The 18961-nt window shown below is 41.0% G+C and overlaps 1 protein-coding gene across 3 annotated transcripts in view; it reads right to left on the reverse strand.

The window, feature by feature from the left end:
* Positions 1–204: 204 nt before the first annotated feature.
* The window catches only part of LOC141772926 (adenylate cyclase type 6-like), a 48146-nt gene continuing 29389 nt past the window's right edge, over positions 205–18961 (reverse strand). For all 3 annotated transcript variants that reach the window (XM_074644460.1, XM_074644461.1, XM_074644459.1), the window contains 21 exons: positions 18092–18241; positions 17596–17717; positions 15418–15529; positions 15015–15142; positions 13929–14087; positions 13691–13832; positions 13407–13535; positions 10569–10597; positions 10198–10345; positions 10003–10100; positions 9774–9861; positions 9528–9644; positions 7466–7624; positions 7120–7295; positions 6880–6906; positions 6766–6795; positions 5940–6069; positions 5027–5290; positions 4677–4881; positions 4414–4538; positions 205–2094 (listed from right to left, as the gene is read on the reverse strand). In XM_074644460.1, the coding sequence (XP_074500561.1) occupies positions 1966–2094; positions 4414–4538; positions 4677–4881; positions 5027–5290; positions 5940–6069; positions 6766–6795; positions 6880–6906; positions 7120–7295; positions 7466–7624; positions 9528–9644; positions 9774–9861; positions 10003–10100; positions 10198–10345; positions 10569–10597; positions 13407–13535; positions 13691–13832; positions 13929–14087; positions 15015–15142; positions 15418–15529; positions 17596–17717; positions 18092–18241 (2667 nt within the window). In that variant the 3' untranslated portion in view covers positions 205–1965. The remainder of the gene's footprint in view (positions 2095–4413; positions 4539–4676; positions 4882–5026; positions 5291–5939; positions 6070–6765; positions 6796–6879; positions 6907–7119; positions 7296–7465; positions 7625–9527; positions 9645–9773; positions 9862–10002; positions 10101–10197; positions 10346–10568; positions 10598–13406; positions 13536–13690; positions 13833–13928; positions 14088–15014; positions 15143–15417; positions 15530–17595; positions 17718–18091; positions 18242–18961) is intronic.

The raw sequence follows: 18961 nt of genomic DNA on the forward strand, positions 1-18961 counted from the left end.
ATCAGCCAAACCGAATAATCGGTCTACCTCTAGTCTGTAATATTCACTGACCTTTTCTAAAACAGCAATAATCATAAAACATGAAATTATTTATTCCCATCAACACATCTTAATAAGAACAAATTGAAGGTAGGTGGTGCCCTAGTTCTCTTTTGTAAAATTATTTTTTACTGTCATTTTAAATAATAAACCAAATAAACACAATCAATGCAAAAACAGCCATTTATTGTTTTCTTATCCAAGGAGGAAATTAACCAAATCAATCATTGCACTATTTCTTAAACTTGGCCACTTTTTAAAGGAAAATGCAACAGTGTTTAGTTGACCTTTTCATTTTAAGGACAGAGGGGGGATGAGCGAAAGTGAGGATCTTTTTTGTAGCCTATGAAGGCAGCCTTTGTTTTGGCTCAGACAGAAAAGTGAGCACATCAACTCTAAATGTAAAATACACCTTCACTTTTCAGCAAACGTGATGTAAAATCAATTTTCTCTAGTCCTTCCTCAGTCCCAAAGGCAATGTAAAGAGTGGTTTTCTTCAGTAGTAGATTCACTGTGGACTAATTATTACATACATTCATATAGACTAATTTTGGGGGGTAACAAGCCTCCATGTGCCAAATACAACCAGATGGGGTCAAATACTGTTGAAGTACGCAGACCTTGGAACTGCATAATCTCAAGGCAATACTTGTGAGCAGAGAATTCCTGCATACAGTTAATCCTGAAACCAGTTCACGTTGTAACACAATCCAAATGTTTTTGTAGGCTTTTGCTTATTTGGGTTGGAATGAAATCAGTCAAAATCACAGTCCGGTAGAAGGCGCGGTAGACGTAATTTTGTCTTTCAAATTTTGACACGAGAAATCAGGAATGGACACGCAACTCCGAGGAATAATATAAAACATGCCTTGCAGCAACCAGTTTGGCAAGAAAGCATCGTCATACAGTATCATAAAAACCTCACAGTGAAAAGTTACAGTATGCCCCTTTATAGATAAAGATCAGCATTCAGCTATGTGTGCTCTTCACACACACACGCACGCACGCACGCACACACACCCATACATACGGTACTCACACACACACTTATATAAAACGTCTCTTCAGTACCGGGACACTAATGCAACTGTTCCTCCTTCATGTCATACTTCTTGTTTTTGGCTTGAACCAAAAATACATTGCAGGGAGCGAGTAATCAGTCGTACATTTCTTTCAGTGAACCACAAACAGCCTTGTGTCCAGACTGTGGCTAGAAGAAACAAAGAAGGCCCTGATAAGAAACACAGAAGTCCAAGCCAAGGTTATTGAGTGAGTGTTTTCTCTCTGTGTGCATGTGTGTATGTGTGAGTGTTCTCCTTCATGAATAAGTCCACAACAAAAAAAAAAAAAGTGATCGTCCCTATCAACAACAGTGACGTTACCGTGGCCTTTGCTGTCAAAAGATGAATAAATTACTGTTCTTTTGAACAGAATCATTAGCGTGTGTTTCATATCAAACATTTGTTCTTTGGTCGTTTTCATCCTTCATGTTGTCCTTGCATATTTTCTTTTAAGTAACATAGTTTTTTTTGTATACATATACTGTATATATATATTCTTTTTTGTACAAGGTCATCACAAAAATCCATCCTCACGAAAATAAATAACCAGATGAAATACTTGTACTATTGCTCATAAACACAAGCATAGCCACTTCCGTCCTAAGGCAACTGGGCTTCGTGATCTCTCGAGCAGCTTGGGGGGAAAAAAGCCTTCAGACATGAGCAACGTCCTCTACGTGTGTGCATCAGAGTACGTGACAACATACGGACAGGCCCAGCTCGTCTCTGCTGGCCGTCCTCTGTCCCCCAGTGTGTTCGCACCGCGCTCCGGTGCTCATCGCCGAGCTGACCACTCAGTCTCTCTGCAGTCTCCGCCTCGTCAGTGCAGTGGGAGTCACGCTGCGGTCGGTCAGCCTGCCTGTTGTTAACTGCCCGGGGGACCGCTGGTGAGGAAGTAAGTGGTCATCTCGCCCTTCCCCTTCACCTTGACAACACCTCGACAGTCCAGCTGGTACCCGTTGTTGACCAGCACGTGGTATAAGTCTGTGGTCACCTAAGAAAGGACACGGACATTTGACACCCAGAACATGAGACACTCAAGCCTTCCCAAGAGAAACACTGTCAGTCCCAGTTTCACATTGAATTATCTCCCTAAAGGGACTGTGATGAAGGAATGATAGATAGATAATAAGTATTAGTAATTTCAGTGTTTTCAAGACATAATATATTCAACTGGGACTAATTTTAGGCCAAATAAATAAATTAATCTTTGATCATCTTTGATAAGTGAAAGCTTTTTCCCATCAGAATCTTATTCCTGGCATTGTTGAGAAAGTTCTGAAACCTTTATGTTGGAGACTAAAATTTACAGAAAATATAATTAAGGCTGCAACTAACGATTATTTTCATTATTAACTAATCTGTTGATTAGTTTTTCGATTAATCGATTAGTTGTTTGGTCGATAAAATGTCAGAAAATGGTGAAAAATGTTGATCAGTATTTCCCAAAGCCCAAGACGACGTCCTCAAATGTCTTGTTTTGTCCACAACCCAAAGATATTCAGTTTACTGTCATAGAGGAGTAAAGAGACCAGAAAATATTTGCTGCTTCTCTGTGTTTATAAAAAAAATTTGGACTGTTGGTTGAATAAAACAAGATGAGCATTTATTTTTTATTTTTCTGACATTTCATTGACTAAACAATGAATCAATTAAATGAAAAAAAATAAATCAACAGATTCATTAACGATGGGAATAATCATTAGTTGCAGCCCTACTATTTATATACTGACAGTGCATTCCAGTGTTGTGAATGTGTTGTGAAGAAGGCATTTTTATGTGCAGTAACTCATACTGTTCAACAGATGGCAGCATTGTTCTGACTGTAATCTTTGTAGCAGCCAGTTTATTGATTCGATTTAGGGCAACAAAAAAACAACCTCACCACAGCTCTTAGCTAGGCTGGTGTTCTTCACACATTAAAAATGAGTGTTAACATCAACTATATATCCATGAATGAGATAATAAATAACACCTAACTGACACAGCTCCTCTGAGGAACACGCAGTGGCTGTTTACAGTGGTTAGGATTTCCCTCTTTCAGACTTTAAGGATAGAAAAATGCAGGGAATTCAAATTTAGCTTTCTGCCCTCCTCTAGAAGGACATTAGAGAACAGCATGTCTGGTGCTGACAGGGATTTTTGCTCAAGGGCACTTCTGTAGAGCAGATGTCTGAACTTTAATCCTTAAAGGGATAGTTTGAGTGTTTTGAAAAGGGGTTGTATGAGGTACTTATCCATAGTCAGTGAATTAGCTACAGTAGATAACGGTCAGTCAGTTTGGAGAAGCAGACAGAAGTTAACGCACAGAACCACCTAAAAAAATCAGTTTAAGTGTGAGCTATACTTAGAATATTTTTGCCGGTTTATCTTGCTGTGAGACAGTCCTTTCCGACGGGAAACTGAAGCCGTTGTATCCATCGATGCTCTCGCCAAAGCCACCAGACTCCATACAAAAAAACATTAATTTTACGTAGCAGAACACGGTCTGGTCTACCTTTGCCTTGATTGGTTAGTTTGTTTGTGCTATTGTATGACTTTGGTGAATCCAAACTAACCAAAGTCACACAATAACACAAACAACCTAACTGATCAAGTCAGCGGTAGACCAGCAACTCCCGTTTTCTGCGATGTAAAATTAATGTTTTTTACAATAGAGTCTGGTTGCATAGATAACAGCTTCAGTTCCCCATCGGAAAAAAATATTTTATAGCTGTCTCATGACAAAAATATTCTAAATATAGCTTGCACTTAAACTGATATTGGCTTTATTATAGGTGGCTAAAATACGTTTTGCTGCTGGCCCCGTCCACAGCAGTTCATTACTTTGCTTTCATGCAGTAACTCCTGTCTGTTTCTCCAAACTGGGAGCGTGCCGACCGTCATCTACTGTAGGTAATACACTGACTTACGGATAAGTAACTCATACAACCCCACTTCAAAACAACTATCCCTTTAAGCTGAAGGACTGTGCACTGATTGTATCTGTAGAACTGGTATCTGCTATGAGACTTTTTAGTGAGTATAGGCTTTGTCCCTTTCAGATACCACAAAGAATACTTTCAAATGAACGTGCCTTGGAGAGATAAACATCTCTCGGTTAGAAGAAAGATGTCTGCAGTGTGGACATTTTTCAGTATGAATAAACATAACTGTGATGTTGGAATGACTAATGACAACAGCACAGTGACTAATTTCGTAACTGGATTGGTATTCTGCACTGGCTGCATTCACTTAACAACAACAACTACAACTGCTTCTTGTGAACATAAAGTTACACACTGTTGAGGTTGTACTGAGAAGAGTTTAGTACCTGGATGCAGTCTGGTACTCCTGTGCTGTCCATGCGGCTGGCCACATTGACTGTGTTCCCCCAGATATCATACTGGGGTTTCCTGGCTCCAATCACCCCTGCTACCACTGGCCCCATGTTCAACCCTGAGAACAAATCGCCTGATCGTGTTACATCATACTTACACCACATTACCTCAATTATAATGCCGTTTCTAAGGAAGCAGATAACTCTAGTTCTTCTTTGACCGGGAAAAGGATTTTTCTACTACCTCCCGTGCTTACCTATCTTCATCTGGAAGTTGTTGAAGGAGTGCTCGTTGATGTATTTCATCTGCTCCCTAAGCCTCATGGCGTAGTCGGCCAGAGCCAGGATGTGTGAGCGGCCCTCTCTGTCGTAGGTGGAGTCGTTGAGGCCGGAGGCTGCCATGTAGGTGGAGCCGATGGTCTTAATTTTCTCCAGCTGACGGAACTTGTCCTCACTGATGATCTAGAGACACAAGCTTGTTAAAGTGGCAGAACAACACAGACAACCAGGAAAAGTTGCAGCATATAACAAATATATAATTGCCACATCTTACAGACCTTATCCAATACATTTGTTTTTTTAACATTTCATTTTCCTCTCTTCTCACCTCGTCAAAATCGGCGATGATCTCGTTGAGCAGCCTGAGACACTCCACTCCCTCGTTGTTGGCCTCCAGCTCCACGTAAAACTCGGAGAAGTTGCTGATGGAGGCAAACATGACGGCGACGCACTCACACGACTGGTAGTACAACTCGTCATTTCGACGCTCCCGCGCAAGGAAGTGGGCGGCTACGTCCTTGGGCAGGATGTTGTGGAGCAGGCGCCGGTTGTACGCCTGCAGCTCCTCCATCTCCTCCTTCTCTTCTGTGGCCTGAGGAGGGACGGGGAGAGATGAGGTTGCTTAGTCTCGTTGTCATGTGACTGGATTCCTTAAGTTCTCACAGGTGTTGCTATGGGCCTTTTAGCTGCTTCAGTTTCAGGGTCCTGGTGTTGTGCCTGCTGGCTCACTGCCACACTGTCATGGCTTACTGGGACACTTGAATAGAACGGAGTCATCCTTAATCTTAATACTAACTAGGGCTGCATGATCTAAAAAAAAATTATCCAACTGCAATTATTTTGACTGACTTTGCGATATTAGAGGGAATGATACATTTTACAACATTATTCTCATTTCATTGAAAAACATAATAAAATGATAATGGTGTGATTTTTTACCGGGATCTGTACCAAACAAAAAAGTTTTTTTAAGTCTGTATATTATCATGTGTAGGCCAGCACCACAATATCCAATTTAAAATGGTATTTTGACACACATTTCACCTTTAACAAATATTGCACCTCCTGCGATTTGAAAATTAAAGTAGGCCATATTGCGATTTTGATACAATTGTGATTAATTGTGCAGCCCTATTATTGACCCTGTGCTTTTCCTGCTATGACAAGTCAAAATGTCTGCTGTGAAAAAAATAACAGGTTGAGTTTCGTTTCTGTTATACACATGAAACTGTTTCATTTACCTGCAGCTTCCAGAGGAAGTCAAGGCGTGCGGTGGACTCCACCTGCTGGCCGTGCAAGTAGAGAGCCAGAACAAACACCGTCAGGATTACAGGGGTCATGACCTTAAAGGATACCTTGGGCCCGTCCAGGCTGAGGAGGAAAAGAGGAGTCGACAAGAGTCATGAATGAGCGTCATGCATCAGGATAAAATGTATGCAACCTGACACACACTACAACAGGCCTATTCAATTACTTTTTTACAAGGGCCACATATGAAAAACAGTGAAGTGCCAACGGGCCGGACATTTACATTTCCTATCTGATCTGCAAAGCTAGGAATTTGAATGTACAATAAACCTTTTAAATCTTAGTAGATTATTGTTTAATAAACACAATGTTGCATTTAATGTCTTTTTTTCAGTTTGACTCTCCTAAACTCTCTCTGCTTAAACAATTTTTTTTTAACAAAATAAGTATTTCTGTGGTTAACAAGACATAACTAATGAATGGGCTAATTAGCCTTCTAAAAATTGATGGTCTTCTAATTGTCAAACAATTTAAACACCCATAAACTTAGAATGTTAGCAGGTTATTTAAATAAAATACACAATGATATTGCATTTAACAGTCCGTAACAGCGTCAAAAGCTCGAGTGGTAACGTTGATGAACGGGAATAAGCTCTCTTATTGGAAGAAATTATTAGTTTAAAAAAAACAAAAAAACTTTTTTCATCTTTATAAACAATCAAAGGGCATGTTTGAGGTTGTTAAAGGGCTGGATTCTGCCCACGGGCCGCAAATTGAATAGACCTGCACTAAAACATACATCAAGTGAAAGCTACTCACCACTGTTCTTCAGTTTCATTGAAACCAGGCCTAGAAAAGACAAGAGAAAGTCATGTCTACAAACCACGTGAGTCACTGAAATTAGGCAGCACAAAACAAAAGAACAGAACTTACTGGGAATAATTCACAGGTGGTGCTTTCCTGTGGAAAAAAATGAGAACATATTAAAAAAATGAGAACATGAGAAAGTAGGTCTTTTACAAATCTAAACCTTATCGTATTTAAGTAGGCCATGTCCAACATAAACCTCAGTGTTGTGTCACAGGAGCTGAACTATTCAGGCGGAAAATTGGGAAAGAGCGAGCGTACCGTATGTGTTTGTACATGTGTGTGTGTTCCTAGCAGGGGACTCACAGGGTGCTGGCAATGGCCAGCAGGTGTGCATTGTCAAACAGGGCCACCTGAGGCCACTCCACCAGCAGGAGGAAAGTGACCTGGATGAGCAGCATCAGAGCCAGCTTCCCTATGCTGCTGATGTGGAGGAACACGGAGCAGGCCAGCAGGGTCAGCAGCACACTGTAGCAGAAATACTGCAGCGGAGAGGAGACAGCGAGGGAAGAGGAGGAGGAGGAGGAGGAGGAAGGTTAGGTGAATATTCAAAAATACCTTTCATGCACACAGAAAAACACACACAGGCACATAGGCACTTGTATGAACACTCAGATGATACACACACACTTTAAAATGTTATGGTACTGACCTCGGGGAAATGGCAGGGCATGTCCTGGCTGGAACAAAGAGTCAAACCGTCCTCTGCTGTCTTGGTCAGGTTGTGCAGCAGGCAGAGAGTAAGATTCACCACAGATGTGTTCTGCTCGTTGGCCACACATTCCCGCAGATTCTCTCTGCTGCAGGTGAACTGGCGGGAAAAGGACGACACAGTCTGTCATTTAACCGTCAGCCAGTAAAGGTGAAATAGCAAGAGAGACACTCACGCAAATGTAACGCTGAAAACAGAAAGTCAATACTTTATTTTGTCCCCATCGTACTGGGTTTATGAAGCTGATAGCTATGTGAGAGTTTAAAGAAAATCTGATAATGATTTATTATTTATTTATTATTAGTAATAATTGAATTATTTTTATTTCATTAATGTATTATTATTTTAATATATTTTTATTATATATATTTTTGTTCTTTCAATTACTCTATTGTTTTTAATCATGTAATTTTTTTGTTCATAATTTCAAATGCATATCTTTAAAACCAATACAATTTGATCACAAAAAAAAGAAAATCAGTTTATTTACACATAACATTTTTGAGGACGATCACTTTGTTATTGGTCCGAATATTGACCAAGATATGTACTGAGTGGGACATTTTATATTTGATAAATGGTGTGCTTTCTGGTGAACAAACTATGTCAATAACTGTGTTTTCAGATTGCATCAAATATCTTTAATCTTCTAATAATATTAGCCATGCCGATGTATCTACCAAACAGCCCATGTTTGGTCTATCATTAGTCAGTAAACACTGTAATCAGGTGTTTTTATCCTAGAATATTCATCATTTCTGTTAACTTAAGGTTCTGCATCATACAATAATAGTCAAAAAAGAGTCCAAAAAATGAGCAGACTGATTAATGCTCAGCAGTAATAGAGAAAGCAGCTGCTGAACTGAGCGAGCAAGCTGCTAAATATTATGAAATCTAAATTGGTTAGCTTAATGTTGGAGCCAACTAGTCACAGGCTGAAACAACCTTCAGGCAGCCAGTCCTAAACGTGGAACAAAAAGCTACAGAGCCACAATCAAATACCTAATATCTTCACAAGATTTACAATGCAAAACAGGTACAGTACATACAGTACATCATCTTAATGCTAAACCATAGCCACAGCATAGCTTCTGTGGGTGACAGTTTTCATGTACTATATTTTAAAAAGCACATTTGATGTTGATGATGCATGAGGTTACAGTCTTGATAAACTGATTTTAATCTTTCCATGACGTTTAACACTTCTTGGCCATGACATTTGTAATTTGGTTTATATATAGTGGTGCTAGTAGGGCTGCAACGAAGTCATATTTTCATTGTTTATTTTCTTGATGAATTGATTAGTTGTTTGGTCGATAAAATGTCAGAAAATGGGGGAAAATGTCGATCAGTGTTTCCCAAAGCCCAAGATGACGGCCTCAAATGTCTTGTTTTATCCACAACTCAAAGATATTCAGTTTACTGTCATAGAGGAGTAAAGAAACCAGAAAATATTCACATTTAAGAAGCTGGAATCAGAGAATTATGACTTTTTTTTCTTAAAACAATTACTCAAACCGATTAATCAATTATCAAAATAGTTTTAATTAATTTAATCTTTGACAACTAATAAATTAATTGTTGCAGCTCTAGATGATAGTATTAATTAATGTTTTAATCCAAGCATATACAAACACAATGCTAAATAGAGATATATAATGTCGGTAAACATGATTTAAAAAAAAAAAGTTGATGGTTAAAAATAGACATATTTCTGCTCCCCCATCTGCCACAGTGACGGATTATGATTAATTACAGCATAACCCCTAATTATAGCGCCCCCCTTAGCCAAACTGGTCTGATTTTAAAATGCCAGCATGACGCAGAATTTCTTCAAATCTCTTTTTTAAAATGTGATCATCTGAGATGAAGTGATTAATGGAAGGACAGACAAAATGCACCTGAGGCAGATGAGTAGCCTCGTCCCTGATTTCATTGTGGGGGACGACTTGAATCAGTTACATGATACAAAAATGAGAAAATGAAGAGCTTCGGTCCCTACCATGTTAGCAAAGGAGGAAATGAAGAGGAGGAGGATGGTTAAGACGCCCACCAGCGTGCTGTTTGCACGAGACTGGACTATTTTCTTGGTTGCAGTCTGCAGGAAAGCTGGGAAGAGCTTGAATAAGATCAGATAAGAGAGAGTTAATACCATTAGTGATGCTGGCTGAAGACATATGATAATGACTCTTATCTCAAGATATCTGCAAGAGAAATCATGTGAGTGGAGAAGGCCTTTGTTTCTCACTTTGATGCAGGAGTAGATGGCACAGACGAAGAGGATGTTGGCGAGGATGATGAAGATGCTGATGTAAAGGCCGAGCATAAGTGTTGTTCTGCAGAGGAGACGAAAACAGGCTCATTAGGACGTATAACTCTAATTAACTAAACTAAACTGATCAAGGCCACATTTCCTGTCCACATTTCTGTGTAACTGGGAAACTGGGAAAGGCAACTTATCGGAAGGAGCTACTTACTTTGGGAAAATGATGATCTGAATGAAACAGATGCAACAGAAAACAAGGAGTGTGCAGGCCACGTATCCCCCAAAACGATCATCAACCTTTTTGGAGTACTGAAAATGGAAAGTCAACGAGAAATAAGTTTCCTTGAAGCTCAATTAAAGAGCTTATTTGACAGAGAATTATAGTGAATTTCAAACCAACTCCAACCTTTTTCTCGAGGTCGACGGTCTGAAAGGTGAGCAGGAATTTCTTGACGTGATCCTTCCTCAGCTGGTCGATGCTGCGTGCGTCGATGGCTCGTCCAAGAAACTCATCCACCTCATCCTCAGGGTTCAGGGCCTCCTGAGCGCAGCGGCTGTGAGGTAGATGGAACAATAGGTCACAGTGTGTTTGTATCTGTGTGTGTTGGTCTATGCTGTGACAGGCAGGATGACTCAGAGCTAATATGGTATTAGTGCTGGGTTGGATCTGACTGTATAAAACCAACAGCGGGCTCTAAAGTTACAGTGACTGTCTGCCAGTCAACCGCTAATAACGAAAGCCACCCTAATAACAAAAACTGGGGCCAAAACACTCACTTGTCTTTGCTGGACGCTTCATCGATGCCCTGAGAAAAAACAAAAACAGTGCGTTAAAACGAGACCAAAAAGCAGAGCAAGTGCAGGAAAAGAGAAAGCGAGAGATTACCGTGTAGCCACAGTACAACTGACAAATAGACGGAGACTCAGACATCTGCACAGCTAATCCCTGAGAGCCAGACTGATGTTTTAATTAATGCTCGGAGGCTTCAAATTACACCCTCTTTGCCCCCAGGGCTCAAACCCTCTGAGATGGAGAGGACAAAAGGAGGAGGAGAGGGGAAAAAAATGTAGGAAAGACAAGGAAATGAGATTTGTGGCATAAAGAGAGGGAGGAAATGAGAGAGAGTGAGAAAGAGAAATATGTGCAGCTGCAGCCTCATCAGATTAGCTTCAGTAGTAAATGATGCACTGGGAATCCCTGGGAGGCCTGTTGTTACTCCTGTTTGTCTGACGGGAACAGATCAATACCTCTTCTCACGTTCCCGTTGTCTCCTTTAGGCATCACCATACATAAAGTTCAGTACACGTTTGGCACCTTCAGGCACTCACAATCATATTTATAAAGTACAGCATTTAGATTCTACCGCCAAGCTGTCAGCTTTATGAGGAGAACAGTGACTAACGATAATAATGCCAAACATGCTGATGTCAAACAGTCGGGGTGGGAATCACCAGAAGCCCCATGACACGATATTATCACTTACAGTAAGTCGTGATACGATCTTATTGCGATTTTAAACATTTTGCCATATGCTGCGTATTGCATTAAGATATATTGGGATTTATTACCTTTTTTTCGACTGCAAATTATGCAGTTTGTCAACATCTGTTTTATCTAATAAGATACAGTTTTGACTTTGTTCATCACAGTTTTCATTCACATATCTTGAGGTCAGAGGTCAAGGGACCGCTTTGAAAAATGGCCATGCCAGTTTTTCTCACACAAATGTTTTGCGTAAATTTGGAGCGTTATTTAGTGACCTTCCCGAAAAGTTAATGACATGGTTGGTACCAATGGATTCCTTAGGTTTGGAGTTTCATATGATGCCAGTATCTTCACTCTAACTTTAAGACCGAGCCCGCTACAGCTTCTGAAAGACTGTGAAGACCTCTGAAGGATTGTCAAAATGTTAACTGGTTCATATTTTATATAATATAAGATCGATACTTGACGTCCTCTTCTCGTTAAAATATTGCCACGCAAAATATGGCGACACTATGCTGTATCGATTTTTTCCTCCACCCCTACTAAAGCAGTATAATGTTTACTATGTTCACCATCTTAGTTTAGTGTGTTAGCATGCTAATTAGAGTAAGACAGTAAATGGGAAATAATATTGTGGCTGTAGTTGAGAAATTGAAGGAAGAGTTAAAATCAAAGAAGAGTTGTGGTTGTAATGTTGAGAAGAACGCTACATGAAGTTTCATAGAAGCGTATCTTTGACTCCTGGGGTATTCTGTACAGTTATCTAACACTGTAAAAAACATAAACCATCGCGACCCAATTCACAATAATCCTTATCTATAAATCGTAAGAAGAACGAATTTGTGCGTAAATGAACATTCCTGACTATTTTAACTTTTACCTTAAATTAAATCAGCCATTTCGAAGAGATATACGTTTGATAAATCACAACTTCGTTTTATGCTTGTGTTATTGAAGACATATACACATGTTAAAAACTTTATAAATGAGACCAAACAAATGCATTTAGGCAGAGTTTACAGGTCCTCGTTTTTTTTCCTCTCATCAGTAAATCAAACAGATTGTATGCTAGCCTTCCATATTAGATTCAATGTTATAAGTAGGCTACAATAATCAGAATAATACGAACTTTCAGGTGGCACAAAGGTGTACTGCAGATATAAATGTTGAATAAAAGTTTATTTGGCAACCCTAATAAAATCTCCTGTGACCCACCAGTGGGTCTTTGGGTCTTTGGGAATCACTAATCTAACAGATGAGCTAAGGAACATTACCTGCAAGTAATACCATAAAATAGTTTGGCGTAACATAAGCACTAAACACAAAGTGCAGCTGAGGTTGAGGACAATGTTGTTAGTATTAGTACAAAGTATTTGGTTGTAAATCAAAGTACTGGACAAAGTAAAACTTTGACTTGATGCTGGAGGAAATCCTACCGGATCACCAAAGTTATTACAGTTCATCCTTTGGGGGACACGAATGTCTGAACCATATTTCAGACAGACAGCGGCATGCATAGAGCCATGCGTGACAAAAAAGAATTGTTTCTGTTTTCAGAGTTGGTATATTGAGATATGAGACTACATATCGTTTTAGATTTTGGATATGGTAATATGGCATAAGTGTCTTTTCCTGGTTTTAAAGGCTGCATTACAGTAAAGTGAAGTCATTTTGTGAACTCACCAGACTGTTCTATTATTTGACTTTACCCACTTAGTAATCAAATCCAAATGACTGATAAGTTATCAAAAATCTCATTTTGCAGATATTTTGTAAACGCACCAATGACCAAACCTACAATATCGTCTCAATATCCTTATTTGGTCAAAAATATTGTGATTTTTTTACTTTCTCCATATCGCCCAGCCCTATTTCAGAGATTCTATGAGAAAAAGGAAGTTAGTATAAAGTATATTGATAGAAAGTTGGAAAGAATCCTGCCCTAACAACAGGCCTCGGGACCCTTGAATGACCATATAAGAGAAAAATCTAATATTAACAGCGACTTTGAGGACATAATTAGTTTATGATTTGACTTCAGAGTGGAAAGGATGACACAGGAAATCCGATATAGACAAGTGGAACATGTGCCATGTGCTCAGCTAAGTGCTCCCTGCCGTATCTCTCACCATCTGCCTGAAGACTTTGGACTCCTTGGTTCTGGAGAAGGATCTGTCGGGCACCCAGCGTGGCATCAATCCATCGGCAGAATTTGCACGTGCTCGCTGCATCTTGGCCATCAAGGCTTTCTCCTCTTTCTGGAAGTGAAGAAACCCTTTTACAAACAAGGTCTGCTATGTCAGCAGGTGACAAGCCATTATATTGCTTGTGTGAAATATGGCACTAGTGTGAAGCTCTTAAGAGGTCAAGCAGGTAATCAAGGACGTGTGTGTGTGACTGTGAACTAACTAACCCTCTTCTCGCTGCAGCCCAGCACCAAGAAGGTTTCAATGTCGTTCTCCTTCACGTAAGCGTTCCTCTCTCCTCCGAATCCCGGCTCCACCTCGTAGTCCCCGTTCAGATACTGTAATGTGGCTTTGGTGATGTGGATACGCCTACACACACACACACAAACACAGAGTGTGTAAGAAACAAAACTGGCTATGGGAGAATACGTCAGAGCGGTAGCAGGTGGAGTAGGAGGGACTTACCCGGCCTTCCCCCCGGCTTCCATTTGGTTGGCGAGCGTCACGTCATTGGACCAGACGTCAAACTGCCACTTGCGCAGGCCCAGCACCCCGCAGTGAACGCGCCCGCTGTGGATGCCCACCCGCATGTTCACATTAACGCCCGTCACCTCTCTCACCAGCCTGCAGATGCACACACACACACATGCACGCTATTGTCAAAAAACTAGTGTCACCTTCAGGTTCACACATTTCTTCTGCTCCCTGTGCGACATAAACAAAGCAGGAAATCTAAACTTAAAGGTCCCATTTTATGTATTTTAGTATTTCATGTTTCTACTAGAACATGTTTAAATGCTGTAATGTTCAGAAAACCTTTTATTTTCCTCATACTGTCTGCCTAAATATTCCTGAATTTAACCTCTGTCTGAAAGGCTCTGTTTTAGTGCATTTCAACGGAATTCAGTTGCTAGGCAACAGCTTGGGTCCATGTTTACTTCCTGTCAGCTGATGTCAGTCACATACACTGCAATTGGAAATAAGCTGCATCCGAAATTGCATGCTATGCACTACATACCCAATATGTGTACTATCGTTCAACATACTTTTGTGTGAACAAACAGTAGTATGTATCTTTTCGGACGCACAATAATTTACGTCGTCGACTTCCTGAGAGCCTCTTTGCCGGTTGGAGACATGTAACCATGGTAACCCGTGCCAACCTCATGTGACCAAAACGACAATGTGTGAGAACTAATTTAAAAACTATATTGGGGGGACACATTTCGAATATTTACGTTTAAAACTGTGAAATGGTCTATATATTGTAGAGTTGTGATGTCACAACTGTACAGAAATCCTGATGGCTCATTTAAAGGCACAGTTTCTGATTACGGGCTGTGTGTATTTATCTATTAAATTGAGCGTTTCTATACTTTCACAGTATCTACATAGCACTTAAACCTACTTTATAATAAAAAATACATGAAAATCTCACTTTTTACAATAGGGGACCTTCAACCTTCACTGGAATATTACTCTATGACTTTAGGGTGTGTGTGTTTTGAGTGTGTGGATCTTTGTGTTTCAGTATGTGTGTGTTTGACTCACGAGATGGCCTCTATCATGTCTACTCCCATCTCCACGCAGCAGTGGGCGTGGTCAGCTCGGGGCTCAGGCAGCCCCGACACACAGTAGTAACAGTCCCCGAGGATTTTAATACGCAGGCAGTGGTTCTCCTGCATGGAAAGGACACACACGTAAAATATTAGGCCTTTAATTACAGCTAATACAAAGCATGTCAAATATGGAGCTTTTTATACATAGATGACTCATCAGTCTCAGCGTAGTCTTATTGATGGTTTACACAATGCTTAAGTAACTCCCCCTCAACAAGTCCATCATGTTGGCTTTGTCATACTAACAGTGAAGGCAACAGACTGTACGGTTACATAAGCAACAGTGGCTCAAAGTTCTGCTGTGAAAATGGCGGCGGCAGGTTGTCAGCGCTCACCGAGGCCAGCTTGTCAAAGCGGGCGAACAGCTCGTTCAGCGTCATGACCAGCTCCTGGGCCGTGCATTGAGACGCCAGGCTGGTGAAGCCCTCGATGTCTGCAAACAGGATGCTGCAGGAGAGGTGATGGTGGTAGGTAGGTAGTGAGGCAGAGGTTGAGGGTCATCAGAGAGGAAAAGAAAGACAAAGGAGACAGAGAATGAGATCAATCAATAAAGTATGGAGTTAGTTAGCATGGTCTAGCGCCTCCCTCCCTCCCTCCTCACTGTCCAGCTGCCATGTGAGCAGGGGAGGGAGAGAGGCACACATTTGTTCAGCTCTGGCTCTCATCATCTAGGCCAATGTAGGTCACCTCCTCCAGCCCGTCCCCCCTGTCTGCATGCCTTTCATTGCTAACTTTTGATAGTAATGAAAGGCGAGGATAAACAACACCACCGACACTCTGAGTTCCAGTTGTAGGCGACAGATGGCGCTGTTGGTCCCGTGAGGTCGTCCACTCAGGGAGAACTAGCCCTTAATTACAGCGGCCCAGAGTCTGTCAGCATCTCCCACCCTGACCACGGCTGAGAGCCATGATGCAATAGATTATCTTTAAAGGGTCAGTTCACACAATTACAAACAACATTCAAACATATTTTCTCACTAACTACTAGTGTTATCCAGACATGCAGTGGTTATTTTGGGCAGGCAGTTTTTGTTTTCACTGGAACTACTATCTACTGTAAAAATAGTCCCAAAGAAAACAAACAGTGTGATCTGTAGATTATACAGGGCGAACCGGTAAATTGTTGCTGGAGAAAGATGTAGAATTATATTGCTGCTGTAGAATTTGTAATGTGATTATTCAATTATGAGCACCCCAAACAAAATAATCAATTCACCTCCATTGTACTGGGTGGCTACCCTGATCCGCCAGATGGTTTGTTACACAGAATTACAGAGAATCCAGCTGCCGTGCAAGGTAACTGGGTGGCAGCAAAAGATAGAAGAGACATAATCTGGGCAAATACAACCAGAACTTCCTGCATGACCAGATATTACTTGGAGTAAAGTGGAAAAAAAATTCTGTAGTTTGGGTGAACTGACCCTTTAAAGGCCAAATTGGTAATCTTTTGACCATGATAATTACAGGAAGTCACACCCATCATAAATGGCTTTAACTAATAGATAATATATAGATAAGCATTTGGAGGGTAGCACCTCCTAAATCATACTTTTGTACAGTTATGGTTACAGACTCTCTATCCACCTCCCTACACTTGTATGTGAAGTGTAATTCATTTGCCAAAAAGGGAAAAAATGCCCAATTAACAAATCTAAATATGAAATTGACTGATAACATTTTTTTTTTTTTATTTCTCCAATTTTCTATAGATATCGCGATAATATCATCTTTGTGAATTCTTTTGGCCACGATTATCGTGTAGTGAATATCTAATATCATGAAAGCCCTAGTACTGACCATAATATAAACCAAATACAGGCAAGCATTACTGATGTAAACAACAGGATTGGAAAATATTAATAACTTAAATTTAGTTGTTGTCTGGTGTTGGAGCTTTTTACAAAATGACCTGCGCATCATTTTGGGGACAAAGAGAGCAGGTTTTAAACTTGGATAATGGATTACTCATGTAAGTTTGCACCTTAGTAGAGCAGCGGCGCTGCAACAGCTTATTCCACTAACTGCATCACCTGCACCTATTTGGGTCACCTCTAACAGGAGATCGCTGCTGCGACCTCGTTTCATTGTCCCCTACCGCCGTCCCCACCGCAGCCTGAACAGCACCGGCTGGGCTCAACAGTAGGCCAATGGATGGAGAGTTTCTATCACCTTTTAGTACAGAGTTATTCCCACTCGGGAGGGGTAATCCAGTGGCGAGGGCTGAGACGGGGGGCCAGAAAACTTGAGGTCTGCCTCCTATCGTTTGCTACAGAAAGCACAGCAGTGTGCCTCAGTCAATATCGTTACTGCAGCCGGTGCTGTCAGTGTCAATAAACAACAACATGCATAATACATGCTGTCAGGGAAATAGCTGTTGGAGTGACTCGGTAACTGACACATCAGTCAGCGGAGTGAGGTCACTGGTGCTCGCACTGATAGCAAAGTAGACGCGCTCTCCAACATCCTCCTGAGTGTGTGTTAGTCAGCATGAATGTGTATCTATCTGTATTTACCTGACATTGTCGTGTTTTTGGATGTAGATCTTGTGGAACATCATATCTTCCTTCTTGGCATTGATATCAGCCTTCATCTCCATGGCAACGTGCCTTGGCAGCACTGACAGCAGTAGGCGCTCCTGTGAGAGAGAGAGAGTGAGAGAGAGAGAGAGGGAGAGAGAGAATAGACAGAGAGATAGAGAAATGAAAGAAAGAAAGACAGAGAGAGAGCCCATTCATTTTCATCAGTTTCTACTGTTAAGAATGTTCAATGAGTCACCCTGCCTCGTTGGCATCTGCGTGGGAACGTGTTAGTCAAACAGCGAGGAGTGGAGATGTGTGTTATACTTCAGAGCATATTGTTGACCTCAAAAACTGAGACAAAAAAATTAGACTGGAAAATGGAGACACCCATTTGTTGCTCTTTTGCATTTGTGTTTAGTTTTCCTACAGGACGCGGGCACGACTGCCTCCCTCACTGATTTGCTTGAAATGCGTGTGTGTGTGTACATACCTGCTGCTGGTTTTCCCTCTGCAGGTAGAGTCTGGCCTGGATATATCCTCTCGTCTCCTGGAAGGCTTGTCTCTGGGAGACCTCAGCAGGGTAGTGGGTACAGATCCCAATCATGTTAGTGCACAGGAAGATCAGCACGTTGGCGCTAATCTGAAAACACATAGAGAGAGAGTGAAATGCATGTTCCCATCACAGGAATACAGCGAACTCTGCCTGACCTGGGTGAGGTCAATGAACAAAATTTAACCCTCTGTGTCATAGGGTTTACTGCAAGGAGAAGAAATTCCTCAAACGTCTGAGGTGCCATTAGATGTGATCTGGTTAGAGATGATGAGCGTGGCCTCGTAGTCGCTCTGCGAGAGGACATTCTGCTCACGTCGCGCTCTGAGCGGCAGATAGGAAGCCCAGAGGGTTCAATGTGATGCATGACTGAGGACACGTGTCACTCCGGTTTTTGTTCTACTAGAGCTGAAAGTTTATATTGTCTTTTGTATTGTGTATATGGAATCCACTCAAAAGGGAAAAAACAGGCAGAATAATGCAGCGTGTAAAGATCTGACGTTAAACGATGATGATGTGAGCCTGCAAAACAGCGTTTTCTTGTCAAAATGGAGATATTTCAAGTAGCATAAAGCAGTGGGCAACCTCCGGTTCTGAAAAGTGAAGCCAATGCTGAAGTGCCTTAAACTTGCTTTTTATCTAATAGCCAGCAGGGGGCGTGACCCTACTTCTCACTTGATTTATTACCTCAGTAAACATTGTAAACACGACTTTATGTTCTCAATCACTAGTTTCAAGTCTTCTTCAATACAGCATGATGTTCATTCAGTAAATTATGGTCCCATTTAGAGTCAAATAGACCATAAAGCA

Source organism: Sebastes fasciatus, chromosome 8 (genome assembly GCF_043250625.1).
Source record: "Sebastes fasciatus isolate fSebFas1 chromosome 8, fSebFas1.pri, whole genome shotgun sequence".
Taxonomy (NCBI): Eukaryota; Metazoa; Chordata; class Actinopteri; order Perciformes; family Sebastidae; genus Sebastes; species Sebastes fasciatus.